General features: G+C 40.4%; 1 protein-coding gene across 4 annotated transcripts; it reads right to left on the bottom strand.

Moving 5' to 3' along the window:
- Nucleotides 1-989: 989 nt before the first annotated feature.
- DEPDC1 (DEP domain containing 1) lies at nt 990-21,139 on the bottom strand. Of its 4 annotated transcripts, none has more exons than XM_008166666.4 (12): nt 20,964-21,139; nt 20,227-20,492; nt 19,348-19,498; nt 17,860-17,975; nt 16,994-17,124; nt 16,638-16,685; nt 13,152-13,292; nt 11,761-12,642; nt 10,852-11,024; nt 7,527-7,703; nt 7,037-7,222; nt 990-2,595 (listed from the first exon to the last, which is right to left on the bottom strand). In XM_008166666.4, exons 1-12 carry the CDS (start codon nt 21,009-21,011, stop codon nt 2,452-2,454), a joined length of 2,463 nt encoding a protein of 820 aa, XP_008164888.2. In that variant the 5' UTR covers nt 21,012-21,139; the 3' UTR covers nt 990-2,451. The 4 variants fall into 4 exon arrangements, with proteins under 4 accessions (XP_008164888.2, XP_023959631.2, XP_023959630.2 ...); XM_024103863.3 differs by having other exon boundaries at nt 11,995-12,642; nt 20,964-21,138; XM_024103862.3 differs by having other exon boundaries at nt 20,941-21,080.
- Nucleotides 21,140-21,318: the final 179 nt, after the last annotated feature.

The following is a 21,318-nucleotide window of genomic DNA, read 5'->3' on the forward strand; positions in this document are numbered from 1 at the left end:
CCCCACATACCCCACCTGGACCGCTGATGCAGCCTCCGGTTGGCAGCAATGGAGCAATGTTTTTAACCTCCATGCACTTTTACTTCCACATCATCCCATCCTGTTCTGAGCAAGTTCAGATGACATGGTAATAAAAACTCTCTCATCCCATAGATTTTCCACAAAAGACTAAAACAGACAGGTATCAAAATGAATATTCCATTACATAAGTCACTCTTCCAGCTTTCAAGCAACATTGTCCACGAATCTCATGATCCCTCCCCATCACCATGTATGCTAATTGTTGTTGGATACAAATTCTTATTTTTCACAGGTGATATTATAATACTTCTGATGTATTTCACAGTGTATAGCTACTGATTCGGAATCTTTAAAGGTGACTTGCATAGGGAAAGGGAAGAAGGTTTGTGCTTTTTTACTACTATACGCTGTATAAAGGCATTAACAAACACTACGTTTCAAACCACCCTAAAAGAAAATCCATTCCCTTCTTCTATCAGTTTCACTAGTTCTACCATCTCCCATAAGTCAAAGGCAGACAAGACCCGCATTTCTACTGTAAGAAAACAATCTGGATTTTTTTGTTTTTTGAGGGGTGGGCAAAATGACTTTCAGCCTATGCTTTTATAAATGCATAAAGAATGGCACAAACCCCCTCCCTCCTTCATCCCACCTTTTGCAGCTCACTAAGATTCTAAATCATTTAGCTGGTGGTTGTTTTACAGCTGTAATGCAGCTACTTTATGTACAAGCTGCAAGCCCAATTCTACAAACACTTACAAAGAGTAATCCCCTTGTAGGGCTACTCACATGTTTACAGTTCCACATGTTTGAATTTAGGGGCTGGATCTGGATTGTTAAAGGGTGAAATCTTGGTCCTGCTGAAATTAATGGTATAATTTTCATTGACTACAATAGGGCCAGGACTTCATTCAAAAAGATTATCTACAAATCCAGAGTTTAAAAACCACACACACAAAAACACGTGCTCCCTACAATCAAAGTTTAGTTTCGGTATGGCTTAATATGCATGTACAATGTGCAAAAGAGTTTAACAATATGACAAGTCTTCTGCATTAAATAGATAATAAACTGTGATTTAACTACATTAAATCACCAGCATAACTAACAATGACCATTTACATCTAACTTATACCTTTAACAATACACAGAAGTGCTTAAATACAGTACACAAATAAGTGATCCATAAAACTGAATGGATAAAACAAACCCGCCCTCTCAACAAAAGCCCCCTACATTCTACATATGCACAAGTTGTCCTGAATTTAAAAGACAAAAACCAAACCCACCCACAAAAAACCCTGGCAACAACAACAACAACAAAAATAGTACACAAATGATAACATAGTATATGGAAATACCTGGAAAAAAAAACTACTTTCAAGATGTGAAATTTATTGCACAGAGATTTAAAATCCTGCTGAAGATAAGGGATGAAATCCTAGCCACCAAGTCAACAGGAAAACTCCCATTGCCTTCATTAGGGCCATAATATCACCCATGATGTTTAAGAGAGGGAACAATACGGACATTTTCCAAAAGTCTTGTAAAAGCCAGCTCAGCAGTGTTATAAATAAAACACTGAAGCCTTATATACAATACCTATATACCTACACTGAACCAAATTGGCATATATCATCCTCCCCTCTTACTTATTTTGTTCGAGCAGAATATCAGGTCAGTTATCCATGTATTTGAGATCAGCTTTCCATCAAAAATTAGAAATATATATAAAATCAAGTATAATAGTTTTAACATGTATAAATATATTAAAAAGTTAAGATGATTTTAATGATTTACAAATGAGTGCAAATGAAAAGTATATACGAATTTGAAGTTGGATAAACAGATTAATTCCTAACCTAGGGTGAATTTCTAGCCCTACTGAAGTCAGTGGGGCCTGGATGTCACCTTTCTCAATCCAAAAAGGTAATGTTTTGTTGCAAGTACACACTATACAGAGTAGCCAACCAGAGCATTTATACAGTACGCAAGAAATGATTAAAAACCAAAACTACAATTTAAATAGCATCATTTCCAAAACAGATTTAACACAAAAGTTACAACAATACGTATACCATTAGTTTCCCAGACTGTAGTAATAACACACACACATTTTTTGGTTACTAATAACTTCATGTTTCTTTTCACATTTCTTTCTACTTCTGAGATTCAACACAAACAACTCAATATTTGTTTGCATGTGTTGGGTAACTTGTAAACATTAAATATTTATCTCATTTCAAGATTTGGTAAGTGAACAGTGATCTTCAGAAGAAAGATACTTTGGCACCTTTTAACATAAAGTGTGCATGTGCACATCTCTCTTCCCCTCCACAAAGTAAATATCAGATTTTCATAGTAAATGTCCTTCACTAGATTATGCATATACCTATCAGATAAATAGATTCAAGAGCTATAGTTGAATACCTAATAGTATCTTACACTACGAAACTTTGGTTTTTTCAAGCTAAGCATTGGTTGCTTAATTGTTGGTTTGTTTTCAAATAATATTGCTTCACTTTCTGTAGTTGGAAATCTGTTCTGGTAGATCAGTGGATATTCCTTTTGAAACTAAAACACAAAAGAGTAATTATAAAAAACGACTTAAAAGAAGATACAGAGAGCTTGAAAAATATAACAACCTGATTAGTCACCTATTAGTCTGGGGAGTAAGCCTGCTAGCCAGGATGAAAAATATCTTTGCTGTGATATCCTACCAAACCCCTGGCCCCTGCCCTACAGGAAAATAACTATTTTGTACTGCATTCAACTGTAATATTATCCCATTTCTATTTAATGCATTGTTTAAAAGTGTATAGTACTCCCTATTTTGTTTTGTCAGGCCTTACTTCCCTTCAAGGCTTTACTCTACATTTTCTTTTCTATAATATAGCATGGCTTAACTCTTTAGTTCCTCTCTAGTGCTAAGTATCCTCTTTTCCTTCTCTTTCTGCCTCCAACAGCTGCTGGGAAAGAGGTGCTAGAATACCTACCCGGATGGCATACGTGAACCCTGTTCATGGGTTTTATCTTTCAGATCCGACTCTGATAATATTGAAGTCTCTCTCTCTCACACACAAAAAAGAAGTACATTCTCTTTCTTTCCCACTCCCACTCCATGGTCTACTGGCTACTGTGTTGGAGATGGAGGTAAGTGCAAGCACTCCTCTATCCTGTACTCAGCCAATGCCAGTTACCCTTATGCAGAACTACACCCATCTCTCCATTTTAAATGTTAGTCTCTGCTGTTGTTCCTGACTTTGTCAAACAGCAGTGATGTACACATCATGCTTATCAGTTTGCACCATCCACAAAGTTCTGAACATTCCAGTCAGCTTTCACCCTTCTGCAGCATAGCAACACTGGAGCTAGCTATCCGCAGACAAAGGAAGACAATCTTGCATTGGCACACACTCTGTTCTCATTTGGAATCTTTTATGACCATAACAATATAAATTTAGTTTTTTGCATTAAAGTTTAAATTATGCAAATTTTGATGGTACTAGGAAAGTTTCCTACTCATCCTGTTTTCCATATCTGTAGATATCTTCCCAACCACTGCAGCAAAAAATAGAAGAGATAATAGGAAAGCAGCTTGGAATATCTACAGATATGTAGATATGGAATATTACATCAAAAATGGGTTTCTGAAACTAAGCTGCTTTCCTATTATCTCTTTTGTTTTTTGGTGCAGTGGTCGGGAAGAGGGAAGTGGTATATGAACTTTATTCAACAGATCAAAAACTTTCTGCTGATGAAGTCAGCTTTTTCAAAATGACAGCACAGTTTATAGCAGGGGCCGGCAACCTTTCAGAAGTGGTGTGCCGAGTCTTCATTTATTCACTCTAATTTAAGGTTTCGCATGCCAGTAATACATTTTAACGTTTTTAGAAGGTCTCTTTCTATAAGTCTGTAATATATAACTAAACTATTGTTGTATGTAAAGTAAATAAGGTTTTTAAAATGTTTAAGAAGCTTCATTTAAAATTAAATTAAAATGCAGAGCCCCCTGGACCAGTGGCCAGGACCCGGGCAGTGTGAGTGCCACTGAAAATCAGCTCGCCTTTGGCACCCGTGCCATAGGTTGCCTACCCCTGGTTTATCGGCTTGGGGTGGGTGGCAGAAATAATTGGACCTACTCCTAAAGGAAAGAGCATATTGATTAAAAAAAACCCACAACAACAAAAAAGCCAAAATGCTCCACAGGGTTATCATTTCCGGAAAGTATGTAGTATCTGCCTCAATCGCTGAGAGTAAAACTACTAATTCTTACATATTCTCATGGCCTCAAGCAGTCTTACAAATTAGTTGACTTTATATGAGAAGTTCCCAGAATGTGGTGCATGTGCTTGTTGGAAGCGGTACACCAAAACCAAACAATATTCATAACCCCCTGCCCCCAACCTTTCAGTTTCAAACAAAAAGTCATTGCACGCACTGCAGTGTGCCAGAAAATGCCAGAGAAGCAATATTCACTTTTCTGGTTGCTTTAAGGTATAATGAAGGCACAACATTCACTGACTATTCCCGCACAGTAATTTTATTTAGCAATTAGTGTGCTGTTGTTGTGCAGATGAGCACTGTACTTTTATCTGTGTGGCTTTCTGCTAGACCTAGGCCTCAGCTTGTGCTACTGAGGCAAACTTGTGCATTTCAATATCACAACACCAGAGCATTTTTGTCCAAAAATACACATGCATACAGGGCCAGTTTAGAGCAAATGCAGTGAGCCCCAAGATCAAAGCCCTCTTCCCCCCCCACCCACAGGAAGCAGCTGTACAGCTAGAGCTCTCTCTACACTCCTTACTCTGCAGAGGCTGTAGCGTGATCCTTGCAGGGCTGAAAGGCAAGGGGTGCATGGGGAATTCCCTCCCATCTCCACAAAGAAATTTGGGGGTAGTCAAAAGGTTTAATCTACCAATGCTGGTACTATTTATTTCATACAGCCAGTTTCAATTAATTAAAAAAAAATGGAGGCCCAGCCTTTTGGTTTGTGACCAAGTTTAAGAAACATTTCAAGTCCTACAAAATCATTCTTTTTGTGGAGGCTGGGGGAGGGGAAGAGGGAAAAGGGGCAACTTGAAAATTTAAAAGCAGCTTTTGTGGAGCTGTGTTTGTCACAAGATGTGCTTAGTAAATTCTGGGACAAGTACACTATTCACTGATCAGAGATATTTGCCAAAGGTTTTCTGCAAGAGAAAAAAATCCTCCAGCATTAAGTCCTGCCAAAGTTGTTGAGCTATTAGTTTGACTATTAGGCAGCAGCTTAGCAGAATTTAGAAATATCAGATAACCTGAAGCAATATGTAAGTTGTTCAGAACTCTATCAGTAGGTTAGAAAGTACCAGTTACTTGGTCAGAAGAGGGCTTCTCATCGGAATAATCTGGTCTTAAAATTTAACCAAAACCACTTATTTTTATTTTTGCGCCCTTTACATCAGAGTTTTACCTAGTGAAGAGCCTGGCTCAAAAATTAAGCAAGAAACCTGGTGCATTTAGTATATCACAAGAAATAACTAATTCCTACCACAGAGTTGGTATTTAATGCAGAGGGCCTTGAAAAAAAATGATTTGTGTTTTACTCTTAAATTGTACTTAGTTTGAAAAACATTGCTGCTAACCAACATGAATTCTTATAGTGGAGACCAAGCCCCCTTCAAAACAGGATCAGAAAATGCCATCATGACAAGTACTCATCCAGATGGCTGTACCCAATTCTTTTAGCTATCAGACTAGAATTCATTTTTAAAGTGTTTGCTGATGTGCCAGGATCTAGTAATTAGATAATTAATTCTAGGGTTACCATACGTCCTCTTTTTCCCGGACATGTCCGGCTTTTCGGCAGTCAAACCCCCGTCCGGGGGGAATTGCCAAAAAGCCGAACATGTCCGGGAAAATGGCGGCTCCGTTTAAGAGCCGGGCTGCCTGAACGCTACCGGCTTTGGGCAGCCCCCATGCCTCCAGACCCTGCGCCGCTGGAGCCCGGGAGGGGAAGTGCCCGGCTGGGAGCGCAGGGTCTGGAGGCACGGGGGCTGCCCGAAGCTGGTAGCGCTCAGGCAGCCCGGCTCTTAAACAGAGCCGCGGCGGCTGGAGCCTCCAGCCCCCGGGGCTCTGTGTAACTGACCCAGTGTCAGTTACACAGAGCCAAAGAGGAGCAAAGCCTCCAGCCCCCGGGGCTCTGTGTAACTGACCCAGTGTCAGTTACACAGAGCCCCAGCCGCTGGAGGCTCTGTTTAAGAACCGGGCTGCCTGAGAGCTACCGGCTTCGGGCAGCCCCCTTGCCTCCGGACCCTGCGCCCCCAGCCGGGCACTTCCCCTCACGGGCTCCGGCGGCGCAGGGTCCGGAGGCACGGGGGCTGCCTGAAGCTGGTAGCGCTGGGGCAGCCCGGCTCTTAAACAGAGCCTAAGAGGAGCAGAGCCTCCAGCTGCAGGGGCTCTGCTCCTCTTCGGCTCTGTGTAACTTATACAGTGTAAGTTACGCAGAGCCGCCGGAGCCCCGGAGGGGAAGTGCCCGGCTGGGGGCACAGGGTCCGGAGGCATAGGGGCTGCCCAAAGCCCGAGCGCTACCGGCTTCACGGTTTGCTGGGCAGCCTCCAGACCCTGCGCCCCCGGCTGGGCGCTTCCCCTCCCGGGCTCCAGCTGCGCTGGGGAAGTGCCGGCTGGGGGCGCAGGGTCTGGGGGCTGCCCGGGAAACCGTGAAGCTGCTAGCACTGGGGCAGCCCTTTCCCCCTGGCTGGGAGTGGGAGGGAGGAGGGGGCGGAGTTAGGGTGGAGAAGGGGCGGAGTTGGGGCGGGGCTAGGGGGTGGGGAAATGGGCGGGGCCATGGCCCGTGGAGGGTCCTCTTTTTTTATTTATGAGATATGGTAACCCTAATTAATTCTCTCCTCCACCTTTATGAATTTTTAAAAACCGTCTTGCAAACTACAACTGAGTGTTCTAAAAAAACAACAACCTAAAAACAAAGTCCCACCAAAAAACAAAACAAAACAGAATAGCCCATTTCTTTTCTTACCCGTTTTAGCTTTTTTTTTTTGTCTTTCAGAGACAAGCTTTTGTCCCGGATAATGTTCTCCAAGAGTTCTGCAACTGCTGCTTGAGAGGTAGAAACTTTTTGTTCATCAAACTCCTGAGGAGTTATCCGCTTACAATATGAATAAGTTGGCAAAATAGCACTGATTTCTTCCCCTGGATACTGGAACTGAAACAAGAAGGGCAACAAAAAAATCTACACATGCTTGAAGGATCTTGTTTGGTTGCAAAGTTATTGCCTCACTGGCATTCAGTTACATTGTAAATTAAATGCAAGTTTTAAAAAGTTAAATTGCTAAAAAAAATGAAAAACCTATCTATAATTGTAAAGCTAGTTGCATGAAAGTTTGTACTTTAAAAGAAAAAAGGAATGGAATATAGTTGTTTTTTAAACTGACAGTAGTAGTTTAATACCCTACAATTCATAAACAGCAATTAGCAAAGAGGGTTCAATTTTTTGTCACAGGACCCACCTGAGCTGTCTTTAGAGATTCTATATGATCTTGCACTGCAACCTGTAGGTAAGTTGGAACTTTAAAAATGTCCTGCTGGTGATCCATTAGAAATGAAACTAATCTTGTGGCAAGTAGCTCATCAAGGTCCACTTCTTCTGCACAGCATAACACACATCGAGAAAAAGTCTGTATCATCTAGAAGTTTTAACAGGTTGTTAGTATGTACAACTATGGCATTTGGATTCTTTTCCTTCTCCCTGCAGCTCCATACTGCATTCCCTGCTACAGATTTGCATCAAAGTACACCTCTACCCCAATATAACCCGACCCAATATAACACAAATTCGGGTATAACACGGTAAAGCAGAGCTCCGGGGGTGGGCTGCGCACTCTGGTGGATCAAAGCAAGTTTGATATAACACGGTTTCACCTATAACGCAGTAAGACTTTTTGGCTCCTGAGGACAGCGTTATATCAAGGTAGAGGTGTACCTCACCTTCCTGCACTATTGACATATATTAATGGAGCAAGGAGGAAATCTGCCATTTTCCCCCATTTGAAACAAAGTGATGCTTGTATAAGAACAGAGTATAATTCTAGTTTTATGATTAACTAGAGCTTACAGTTTTGAGTTTCAAATTCAAAAAAATTTAACCAGGAAAAAGAGTACAAGAAAACTGCATTCACATTCACATTCTCTGCTATGTAGGAAAAGCGACACACCTTGAAATAGCTATCAGGGTTACTTTTCCCCATGGAAATATCTCCTGGTTTTGCAGAGTAGCAGCAGAAGAGGAGACTCTGAGGGAGTTAATACTGCAGGATTTAGAGCAGTGGTTCTCAACCCCTGGCCCAATCAGCACACAGCTGTAGCCCATGTAACATCCTCAGGGCCATACAGATAGTATATATAGTGTGGATGCAGCCCACACAACATATAGAGAGCTGCATATGTGGCCCACAATGGTAAACAGGTTGAGAACCACTGATCTAGAGGCTAAAATGCCACAGAGTTGATATTTCTATTCCTCACCTGCCCACTAGGTTCTTCCAAATTTAACTCCCCTCTGCTTAAGGTAGCAGAGGAAAGCCAACAGCTCTAAATGAATAATGAACTAGTATTTATTTGGCACATTTCACCCAAATGTATTAGTGGATCCCAAGTGCTTTACAAAATACAATAGGAATAAGTTTGTCTATGAAATAGTCATCTTTGGGATGAAACGTGGCAGATGCTGAACAAAACAGCAATACAGCAATAGTTTAAGTAAGAAGTGAACAATATTCAGTTGAAGTTAGGGGAAGTGCGCTCCTTAAAAAAAGAAAAGCCAAACAACACATAATTTGCACTTATACACCGTCTTCCATTTGCAGATCTCAAATCACTTTATTAATAATATTTATGAATTCCCCAGAATCATTACCGACTGTGTTGTGGCAGGATCTAGAGGCCCCAATCAGTGATAAAGGCCCCACTGTAGTAAGGACTGTATACACTGATTTGGGAATACAACTCAGATCTGCCTAGCTTCTAGTTCAGTGGTTCTCAAACTTTAACAACCTGTGAACCCCTTTCACTAAAATGTCAAGTTTTGCAACCCCCCCTTAAAAATGAATATTTCCAGGGATTTTCTCCTTTACCTGAGTATAAATTATAAAAGCAGTGATCTTGGAAATATACAATTTATTTTTATGACATGCTTATTACACACTATTTATTATTATTATTTATCATTACTGTATTTTTATTACATTATGAAAACAGCAACACTCTTCCAAGATCTCACTTTTGTAGCTTGTATCACTTTGAATAAGCCTGTTATAAGACAAGGCTCCTATGTTTCATCAAGGAGTATCAGATGTGAAACAGCATGAAGGTATTTAAGAAGCCAACTCAAAGAATTCTTCCTACACAAGCATTCAGGTCTTGAGCAGTCCAGGCAAACAACACACATTACAACAAAGCTTAAACTTGTTTTTCATAATAATTTAGAAAACAATACTAGCGGCCTATTTAATTTTAAAAACAGCAAAAAATATCCACCTCCCTTTCCATTTCTTATAAGGAGTCTTGAAGTTTAAATCTCCTCAGTGTGATAGATATGCTTGCATTGATCTGCCTAGCTTTTGGAATCCTCCTGGCTTTGTGCTGCCCGGGGTCCCTAGGAACAGCTCTGTCCACCATTAGGGAATTTTTTCCTGAGAACCCCCTGTAACATTTTGCGAATCCCCAGGGGTTCACGAACCCCAGTTTGGAACCACTGTTCTAGTTCCATACCTCAACCAAACTATACTAAGTTCTTCATCATCCTTCCAGTTTATGTAGGAAAACTCACTGGCTAACACCCTTGTCTCTTACACAAAAAAGAGAGTTCAAGATGGCATAAATGGTCAGAACCTCTGTTACATCACTTGCAATAACTGACAAGTATTTACTCATTTCTTGTTTCCCATTTTTAATTAACATTCTTTAATCAGTATTTGTTTAATGTGTTTTTAAATAACTGTAGGTAGTATGGTAAGAGAACTAAACAAAGGTTTGATGTCATTCTAACAACTGTAAATACCTCTATTCTTTCCACTGCAAGCTTAAATTCAGTCCTTACAGCTTTAAGCCTTTAACAGACTTACTTCTGTTTCCTTTCTGGCATTGGACCTACTAGAGTTCAAAATGTAAACCCTACAGTTAGGTCCATTCTTTAATTTTAACATCTAGTGGCATCGGTGTACAATAGCTAGAGTCCTGACATAACATTTATATAATAAAAAGGCTATGCTAACGCTCGGCTATGGAAATTCACTCCATACTGAACAAAATAAAAATAAACTACCTCAAGTAGACACACTGCAAGAGTTTTAGCCAAAAACTATTTTTCAAAACATATCCATTAGACCTTTTAAGTTACAGGAAAGCAAAATAAGTTTTGTGTTCATATCAGTTAAAACAGAGCGTCAATTAAAAAATACTTACAAGGTTTTGTAGGAATTTAATTGACAATATCAATTTAGTTATTGACAGTGAGGTGTAGAAGGAATCATTGAAGCAAAAAGAATACTGAATCTTTTCTGTTCTTTTAAAAAGTTAATAAAAGCTGTTCAAATAACAAGTTTCCCCCAAAATCTATTTAGAATATGTTCAGATGGAGTTAAACAAGAGAGTTTACTTTGATGCAGATTTTCACAAGTATACCAGGAGTGACATATTTGTGTTACATACTAGAATTAGTGAGACAAAGACTAAGTTCCTCTGTTAATATTGAATATTCTTGCTTTTCTCAGATTTAAGCATTATTTTTATGCTATTGAATAAAGTTATCCATACTCTTAGAAAAAGGTGTCTTACCAGAGACCTCGTGCCCACTGCATCATGAAGTCGAGGCATATCAACATTTTGGCTGATTCGAGAGATCATACGCATTAGGAGTTGAAGCTTTCTACGATTTGGTGGAGGAAGCAACAAACAGCATATCTGTAGTGCTTCAATAGCAACTCTTTCTAAATGAGGCCGGAGAAGATCTAAAAGTTAATAATTATAAAAACAGCTGTAATTAAGTTTTGAAACAATATGAAGGACAGTGGTACCTTAATATCAGCAATTTCATTTTATTCAGTTAAGACAGCAGCCACTTTATAGCACAGTCTGCTCTAACATAAAAAGGGATCAGTTATTTCAACATTTTTTGCATGGTCTTCACCCCCAGTTAATCTCATTTTGTTCTGACACATATTATTGACGCAGATCAAGACTAGCAGAGGAATATAACTGAAGCTATTTCTGCACATTAGTGTTAAGTATTTTCTGTTATTCTATTATATATTGTTTGGCCAATTTCCAGGTATCTAAAGACACCTAGAAACTTCATTCAGCATCCAGTTTCAAAGAACGTGAAGAGACATCACTTAGAAGCAGGGAAATCTATGTTGATTCCTCCCTTTCTCTCAGATGTTTGTATCACAAGAAATAGTACTTACCTGAACAAAGAGCAAAATATGGTGAATTGCTTAGACATCACTATTTGGGGAAGAGAGGATACTACCCACGAGCATGTATTATGGAAGATACAAAAGCTTGTATGTAATATAATTAGTTAAGTTACTTAATTTCATAGCCATTAGAATATTCTTTAAACAAACCATGAAGTACAGATTTTGCTATTTAAAAATCCAATAATGGGGCCAAAGAAAGTAGGAAAGCAGAGATAGTTAGTCAACACAGTAAGCCAATACCACATGCTTTGGAGAGCAATCTTACTTTGCGTGCCAGTCAACATAAAGGAAGCTGGAGTGAAAGAGTTTTCTGAAAGTTCTACTGCACTTTTGCAGAGTCTTTTATTGACTGTGATATCAGAATCCCTAGGCTCACTTTCTACTATAGTAACCACACTGGTAGTACTTGATTTTCTCTGTCCAAGATGAACTATTGCATATGGTTTTACTGTGATTTCAGCAACTGGTGTGTTGATGCCACTGCAATTTCTGGACTTACTGCTTCCAAGTAAACTCTGAGACGTGCAGAGTTGCTTAGATTTGCGATTCCCATTACATAGCTCTTGGTCGTGAACTGTTGATGCAGACACTCTCCTGGAACCACACAGTTGTTTCTGCCCAGTGCTATCTGATCCAAGATCCAACAGCAATTCTGCTTTGTACCCAGAATGTAGTAGTGGGTTTTCCTTATTTTTGCCTGATATTATGTTAATGTCAGATTGATAGAGGGAGTTTGATCCCACTTCATTACAAAAACTTGAGGTAGTAGCTGCAATTTGTTCCAAAGAATAGCACCTTGCCCTAAGTTTGAGAGACAGGGCCTGTTCATTCCTTAAACCTGACAGATTTTTACAGCTTCCTCCTCTTAGATCATGAACACTGGCTCGTTTACATGCCAAGTTATAGTGCTGTAATTTTTTAGCACATTCTTTTTGAAGAGTACGTTCATTTTGGGAAATATTTCCAGAAGACTCAGATTCTTCCTCTTGTTTTTCAGTCTCTTTTCGAAGTAAACTTAGTAGAAGATATTCAGTTGACTTGAAAGAGTTCAAGTGCAGAGTTTTCGAAGGCTGTGGGTCACACGCCTCATCTTGGATACAGTGTTTTCCACTGGGTCTATTTGGAATTGTGATGTAGCCACACACAACTATCAGAAAATGAAATACAAGTTAAGATGCAAGTGGTGTGAAAGTGAACAAGATAAGAACGAACTGAAGTAGCTAAGTAAAACAGAACAGTCAACAAATATAAGACATTAATATAGTCCACATTGTTAGTTGTAGCTAAAAAAAAAAAAAGCATTAAACAAGACATGCAACAAACAGCCCATACATGCAAGACTAAGGACAATAAAACTTTACATTTAGCTTTTAAAACCAACACTAGGATTAGTTTACACTATTTGAGACTGTGGTTATTATACTTTGACACTGTTAGACCAGATAATTTATATGGATTTATTATCACAAGAATGTAGTTGTATTTTCACTCAGATTGTAATATAGAACTACTACTGCACTGGTGGCCTCCCACAAATTCATACTGCCATAAAGACTGGGGGCCAAATTCTGCACACAGTTACATGTGTGTAACTTACTAGACCCAAATTTGTACTTTACACTTAACAAAATAGGTTATTTCTCAAGTCATACATACCAAGAATATTCACAAACAGTTCATAGTATTCAAAAGTAAGCAATGGTTCAGGTAGATTGAGAAAGTAATCAGCGACTGTTCTGAACACATCCCGTTCAAAACCAATGTAAGTTGGTTGGCTCATGTCATTACTTCTAGGCCCTAAAAAGAAGGTGAGGAAAGAAGGCTCACGACAGTACTATTCTCATAATCACCTTTAAAAAAAAAAACCACCACCAAACCACACAACAAAAAACTTCTGCAACATTAGCTGAAAGAATGGTAGGGACGGCCTAGTATTTCTCAAGGAGATTCATGTCAGCCATCTACTTATACAAACATTGGACCAGTAGTTCAGCCTTGTGTAACTAGTATGCAGAAACAGAATAAAACTGTTTATATATAGCAACAGATGAACAAGAAGCTGTCACTCAACTTTAGAAGATAGATATATTTCAATATTAATAATTTAGAGGAAGTCCCTTATTTGACTACTTCAACCCCTTCTGCTTCTCACCCACCCCTTAAAAATGAGCCAAAAGAAGCAATTAATTTTAGTTTTTCTGTTAAAATTACCACACACCTCCCCAAAATATCCCAAACCAAACAGATTACATACACATAAGCAATAAAACAAAAATTACAGGCACCTAGGAGTTTATTTTCAGATACTCAGAATAGATTTAAGATTTTTTCATATTCAAGATGCTTAAGGCTCAATTCACTAATACAGCTGCTAAAGTTTTTTTTTGTTTTTAGCTAGGGGACAGGTGTGTGTTTGGTTGGTTCTTTTAAAGTGCACACACACTACTGAAAGCTTACATAACTGGTGCAATAAGAGCAAACTTTGTTCACCTATATCCCTCCCCCCCCCCCCAGATGATCACAACTGCGCACTTCAGGTTTGCTCTTCATCCAATACAGCATCTTCAAAAGTGGGCAATGAACCAATTTATGGGCATGGATGAGGACAAGGAGAGAATAAACTGAACCAGAGTTTCCCTGCAGATGGGTCTCCACCATACCCCCACAGAAAGATGGGCTAGGATGAAGCAAAGCAGCATTCTCTGCCCTGTCCCCATTTTCCTTTACAGTTTTCTTCACAAATGGACTCTAGCTTTTTAGGGGCTGTGCATGGAATGGGGGGAAATGACACTTTCTGTGAATCACACACTGCAAACTCAACTCCCAGCTCTATTAGCTGCATATGGGCCCCTCCTGCAGCTGCTACTGAACAGTTACAAAGATACATATATGCATGCAATGACACAGCCAATGCCACCATAGCTTCTTATGGAGCTTTGCTGGAGGTTGTGCGGAGAGAGGAAGCAAAAAAGCCACACAATGGCATAGGCACCAGTGCAGATACAGTACATGTGAAATGGTGAAAACTCAGTTGGGAGACATGACATTTCTAAATTTTGCATGCCCCAAACTGCTTCTTTGAGGAGAACTGCTCTGCAGGAAATTCAATGAGGTCAAACTCATGTTTTCCCTACCTCTCCAAAATCTCTCTCTCTCTCTCAAAAAAAAGTTACACATCAGTCACTGTACAACTGATGAAGAATTCAACTGGATACAAGACTTGCAACACAGCCATGCATATACATTCATCCGCATTTATAAAGTGTGTGTGTGTTTTTTTTTTTTTAAGTGAAAGACTGACATTCCGAAAGCCCAAGTGAAGTCATTTCTGTTAGCCCACTTCACATGTGTAAAGTATTTTTTTTTAAAGTTTATAAACTTTTTGCTAAATTTTACATTATTTTTTAAAAGGCTATTTTAATCCAGTTCAAAGCCAACAACTTGAAAAATGCAGTGCAGATCATTACATAGCTAGAAGTGACGCCCATTCATTTCTCAAGAGAATTCACTTAATTTTGCTATCCTGATTCTACAATATAGGAACATATACCTATGTCTTGAAAATATTCCACTTCTTCATTTCATTCCCTCTTTTCTATATAAATATTAGAGTGGAGAGGACTGTGCTGCAAGTTTGTCACACCTTCAATTAAGGATAGTAGCTAATAAAGATAGTTCTTTAGAGTGGAAACTATGGAATATTCCTTTCTGCGATGAGAACAGATTTTGCATCAAAAATGCCAAAAATCTTGAGCACTTTTGATGCCTATTCAGAAAAATAATCACATTATCATAGAATCATAGAATATCAGAGTTGGAAGGGACCTCAAGAGGTCATCTAGTCCAACCCCCTGCTCAAAGCAGGACCAATTCCCAGCTAAATCATCCCAGCCAGGGCATTGTCAAGCCGGGCCTTAAAAACCTCCAAGGAAGGAGACTCCACCACCTCCCTAGGTAACGCATTCCAGTGTTTCACCACCCTCCTAGTGAAATAGTTTTTCCTGATATCCAACCTGGACCTCCCCCACTGCAACTTGAGACTATTGCTCCTTGTTCTGTCGTCTGCCACCACTGAGAACAGCCGAGCTCCATCCTCTTTGGAACCCCCCTTCAGGTAGTTGAAGGCTGCTATCAAATCCCCCCTCATTCTTCTCTTCTGGAGACTAAACAATCCCAGTTCCCTCAGCCTCTCCTCATAAGTCATGTGCTCCAGACCCCTAATCATTTTTGTTGCCCTCCGCTGGACTCTTTCCAATTTTTCCACATCCTTCTTGTAGTGTGGGGCCCAAAACTGGACACAGTATTCCAGATGAGGCCTCACCAATGTCGAATAAAGGGGAACGATCACGTCCCTCGATTATGGGCTGGGCCAGGCCAAACTAGCAAACTCTTCAAGGTTTGGCTCAGATTTTTTTCTGAATTATTTCACAGCCTGGGAGAAGCAGGCAGTTCTGTGCAAGAAGCAGGTAGTTTAATCCCTGAAATCCCACATCTGAGAAGGAACCACACAGAGGCACTGTGCCTGAAGACTCAAGTTTCATCTCTGCCCAGCTCCCTGCCAGCATAGCTTCTTCCAGTGACTCGGGAGTCTGTAGCTACCACTTGGAACCCTCCTTATGGTGAGAAGAGATAGGGAGGTCTTCCAGCATAGCAAGGCTCCATATAACATTAATAGAGTTCTACGTTGTATGTTCCTGCAGATTCCCTAACTGATTGGGGAATGTTGCCATCTTTCCCTCACTTCAGTTAAACTCCCCAGCTGATCATCCCCTTTTGAAAGGGTAGGGAGAGATTCATGCATGGATCCACAGAAAGCAAGCTGGCACTAGGATATTTAGGTAGTCTACTCAATGATTAGGAGTAGTACATTGTTCTATAGGATCTCTTTCCTCTTTAATGCACACCACATAACTTCATTATCTTTACCTCTTCTTCCTTACAGGTCACCTTTGTACACAACTGTTTTACGCAGCCTACTGTTATATCTTCTGAATATGTCAGGTTGTTAGATATAGTTGAACTTGCATCCAGTGTAGAAGAGCCTAGTACCTCTCACATATAAGCAAACATTTTGGAATTTCCACTCCCCAAAATAAGCTTCTTCGTATCTGAAATTTTAAAGACTACTTTTGTATAACTTACAGTATGCAAGGCACTTCATAGCTGACAATACCCAATGAGGGAGGTCTTCTACAAAAAAAAGTAAGAAAATTGTTCAGCAACTGCCACTATATAAACTAGCCACCTGATGTTAAACTTTAAATACAGGAAGATCATATATAGAATTTAACTAGTTTTAAAAGAATACATAGAATGATTTTTAAATCACTATACTTATTACATTCTCACCTGCCCTACTTTCTAGTTTTGAAATAAAAATAGACTTATCACCCTAAGCAAATCTGTTTTAAAAACTACTATAGTTAATTACTGTCATCTCCCACTTGACAATAACTAAATACTGGCACTTGAAGCAAATGTCAAAAACAAAACCAAACCTGATTTGTTTTGCAGAACAACAACACCATGTTTACTTGTGTTACTCATGTTGTACATGACATATTGAGGAATTACTTGGGCTGAGTGCAAGACTTCTTCCAGAGAGGGTAGACCTAAAATGGTTTGCAAGCTGTAGGGTGGAAGAGAACAAATGTTGTTTCAGAAGTCTTGACAGCACGTGAACACAAGCTAATTACTTCAGGACCTCTTCAACAAGGAAAAACTCAAAATTTAACTTATTAAACTCAAAGTTCTTAGTCCAAGACCAATGCTTCCAAGTGTCAGAGGTAAGTTTTTATGCCAGATGACTAAAGGTCTGTCTGAACCAATAGAAAGGTCTGTCTGAACCAATAGAAAGAGCCAACAGCAAGAAGCAAGCAATTCATAAATTGTTTAGATCATTAATTATTGACACAGCATGTACTCATGGATGTACCTTCTGCTCTGATGGTATGTTGAAGCTAAAATGGCCTAATCCAGGGGTAGGCAACCTATGGCACCTGTGCCGAAGGCGGCACGCAAGCTGATTTTCAGTAGCACTCACACTGCCCGGGTCCTGGCCACCAGTTTGGGGGGCTCTGCATTTTAATTTAATTTTAAATGAAGCTTCTTAAACATTTTAAAAAACGTATTTACTTTACATACAACAACAGTTTAGTTATATTTTATAGACTTATAGAAAGACACCTTCTAAAAACGTTAAAATGTATTACTGCACGCAAAACCTTAAATCAGAGTGAATAAATGAAGACTCGGCACACTACTTCTGAAAGGTTGCCGACCCCTGGCCTAATCCCTATGTACTGGCAGGAAAAGATATATACACACACTCTCCCCAACTATTTCCAGTTTGTTATTGACTTACTGTATCAAAATTATGTTTCGCCAAATTTCTTCTATATCCTCTTGACTTATTTTCTTCCTGTGTAAGTTTTCCTTGTCCTCTTCCATTATTTCACTTTTTGTGTTTTCTATGTTCTCCTACAAATAAGCAATCATACGTGTTATATTTTGTTGACTCTCTGAAGTATCTCAAAAGCCAAACTCAAAATTCCAGTAAAATGTTATTTAAAAACAAAAACCTACTCACATACACTTGTAAAGAAGGCTTTATTCCAAATTAAAGAACACATTCATTTTCTTTTTTATAATTTAAGCTCTCTTATCACTGAATGAGTCTTATCCCAATTTAAAATAGAAGGCTAAAGCTCTTTTCCATCCACTGCTAATGTTTACTGTCCACCACAGGAAAAAAAAAAATCCATATTTTTGAAATTTAAAGGCAAAAGTAACGAAATGCAGAATGAAAAGGGAAACCAAGGCCCTAAATATTGAATGCATGCGTAAGTGCTTGCAGGACTGGGGCCTAAATTCAGAGAGTCAGAAGCACAAAAAAATTAGCAAAAGAATAAAACAAATAATGACTGGGCAGCTACATTCAAGGTTGTAGAGTTAGGCAAGTTACCAGCTAAGTAATGTATCCTGATTTAGTGTTCCTAAAATAGATAAAGTTTGTAAGAATTTATGAGGAATCTTAATCGTATGACAAAAAAGCATTAAATATTTAAATTTATAAAACATATTTTGGGGGGGAATGAGGAGGAGCATTAAGTGATCTTTTTTAGTTCTGTTATTATGTGACTAAATGAGAAAAAAAAAAAGAATAAGCCAATACTAGTCTATAGTTAATCTAAAATTGTAGGTAAGAGAAGAGCTTGTATATATAGATTTCAGTTTGTACTGTACAGTGTAGTTCAATCTACTACATACAATTAATAGCCACAAATACACCTCTACCCCAATATAACGCGACCCGATATAACACGAATTCTGATATAACGCGGTGAAGCAGTGCTCCGGGGGGGCGGGGCTGTGCACTCCGGCGGACCAAAGCAAGTTCGATATAACGTGGTTTCACCTATAACGCGGTAAGATTTTTTGGCTCCCGAGGACAGCGTTTTATCGAGGTAGAGGTGTACTTAATTTCACTATTTCCAATTTGTCAGATTTCAGCAAGTCCACATACAAGTTTACAATTAAGATGGTTTTCATACAAACAGTATTTTGAACATCTACCGTTCAAGTTTCTTAAGATCTTAGGTTGCACTCCAAGCTGTAAGCAACCACATATAGCATAAAGGCTTTTTGTTACCAGGGCTGCTGTGTCTTTCTGTTGCATTCTCATACTGTTGTACTTCACTGAGAGTAGTCCAAAGGAAGCTGCTAGCTTATTTTTTCAACTGGAGATGAAGATTCTACAGAAGTAGATGATGCAGCCACTAAAGGAGGTGATTATTTTTGTTTTCCTAATGCTGAAAAGAACACATGATCGATAAGAAGCACAAGTTATTACCAGGGTTTCAAGTAATTCATGTTTTTTAGGAGTCCTCCTGGAGAAATGTGGTAGTTTAAAGAGACTTCCTTCCTCTTTTGGAATATTTTCTGTGTTCTCTTTCAATAGAGACTTCCTTTGCAAAGTTTTAACTGGAGAGGTTGAAGGGAATCTATAATTAACAAGATAAATGTAAACGCATTCAGAACATATTAAAAAATAAGAACTTAGTTTCATCAAAAAATTTAGTGCCCAGTGATGATTCCAATAAGACTCTGTAGAGGCTTAAGATAAAAAGAAGAAAACACAAAACACCTCTACAACATATACGTAATTTAAATTAGGCAAAATTCCAAATTAGCTTTGGAATATCATTCCCTTCTCTCAAATTCATTGGAGGACAGTAGGGGGAAGTTCAACTTTCAAGTTAAGTCCTTGGAGCAGATTCTGCTCTGATTATACCTTCTGTAGGCTGTAGATAGAAGGCACTGGCGGGGAGGGAGACAGCACAATGTAGGAATGCTTATGCATGCTATCCTCCTTGCAAGCTCTGGGGTCAGGGTGGGGTTGGTGACAGGTCCCTTGCACTTAGTGCTACAGAAATGCTGGGCTGCAGCCCATAACAGCATTAGTCCACGAAAGCTTATGCTCTAATAAATTTGTTAGTCTCTAAGGTGCCACAAGTCCTCCTGTTCTTCTTTTTGCGGATACAGACTAACACGGCTGCTACTCTGAAACCTTTCATTAATGAAGGAGTAGAGGAAAAGCAGACTTCCTGGTGAATCAGTATTGCTTCTGACTGAAAATTACTTTCCCCACAGAAAGTAACTGTTGATCTCGTTACAGAGTACTCTTGGTTAGTTTTCACAGTTTAGCAATGGGTGTACACCCGTACAGCACCTGAATAGGTCGTTGTTGTCATCTAGATTTTCTGATCCCCATCTTCCTTTGATATCCTCAATTACATGATTCTTGAGAAACTTTCTTAGTAACTGAACTGTTTGTTGCCTACTAACTTCTGGACCAAAATTCCTGTTGTTCCTTAGCAGTTCGTGAAGCCAGTCCACGGCTTCCACGGCACTAAAACAATTCCCGTGTTTTCTGAAGCGTTGCCTGTGCTTCCTCAATGGCATCCCTGCTCGGAAGTATTTAGTAACCTCATTCCACTGCAAGGGAGCGGGGACGGGCAAGCGGGGGTGTGAGTGGGGGAGAGAAGAGAAGATTAAAGCAAAAGGTTGAGCGCATTTCGACCACGGATCCCTATCCCTCCCAGCCAGTCCCCGGCCCCCATCGCTCCTTGCTGCCTTTCCCCCGTCACCCATCCCCTCAGGGGCTCGGCCCCCGGCCCCCATCGCTCCTTGCTGCCTTTCCCCCGTCCCCTCAGGGGCTCGGCCCCCGGGCCGCATCGCTCCTTGCTGCCTTTCCCCCGTCCCCTCAGGGGCTCGGCCCCCGGGCCGCATCGCTCCTTGCTTCCTTTCCCCCGTCACCCATCCCCTCAGGGGCTCCAGTCCCCCTCCCCGCCAGGAATCGCTTTGCACCGCACACTCCGGCACCCTACAGACCCTTCCCCCGCCATCGGCAGAGTCCCCCCCCCCCCCGGCCCTGTGTGCTGACCCGCAGCCCCCATCCCCTCTAACCAGCTTGGTGGCGCGGTAGGGCCCCGCTGTCACCAGCCGGCTCTCCATGCTGCTCGCCGCGGCCCCGTACGCAGGCCGGAGATGGGGGCGGGGGAGAGCGACCACCCAGCAGGATGACACTTGCTAACCGTCGTGGTCTAACTGTTTGAATTGAGGGCTCGAGCGCACCGGGGCCGCTGATTGGAGGAGCCAGGCGGCCACGTGACAGAGAGCGCGCTCAGGTGACTTAGCAGGAAGCAGCCCCGGCGGCTCGGGAGAGTTGGGTGCGCGCGCTGTGCGCACGGTGGGATGGAACAACAGGTGGGTGGGGCTGGGTATGCCTGGGCCTGGAGCTCTCGTCACCGACCCCTCTGCC

Source organism: Chrysemys picta, chromosome 8, assembly GCF_011386835.1.
Source record: "Chrysemys picta bellii isolate R12L10 chromosome 8, ASM1138683v2, whole genome shotgun sequence".
Classification (NCBI taxonomy): domain Eukaryota; kingdom Metazoa; phylum Chordata; order Testudines; family Emydidae; genus Chrysemys; species Chrysemys picta.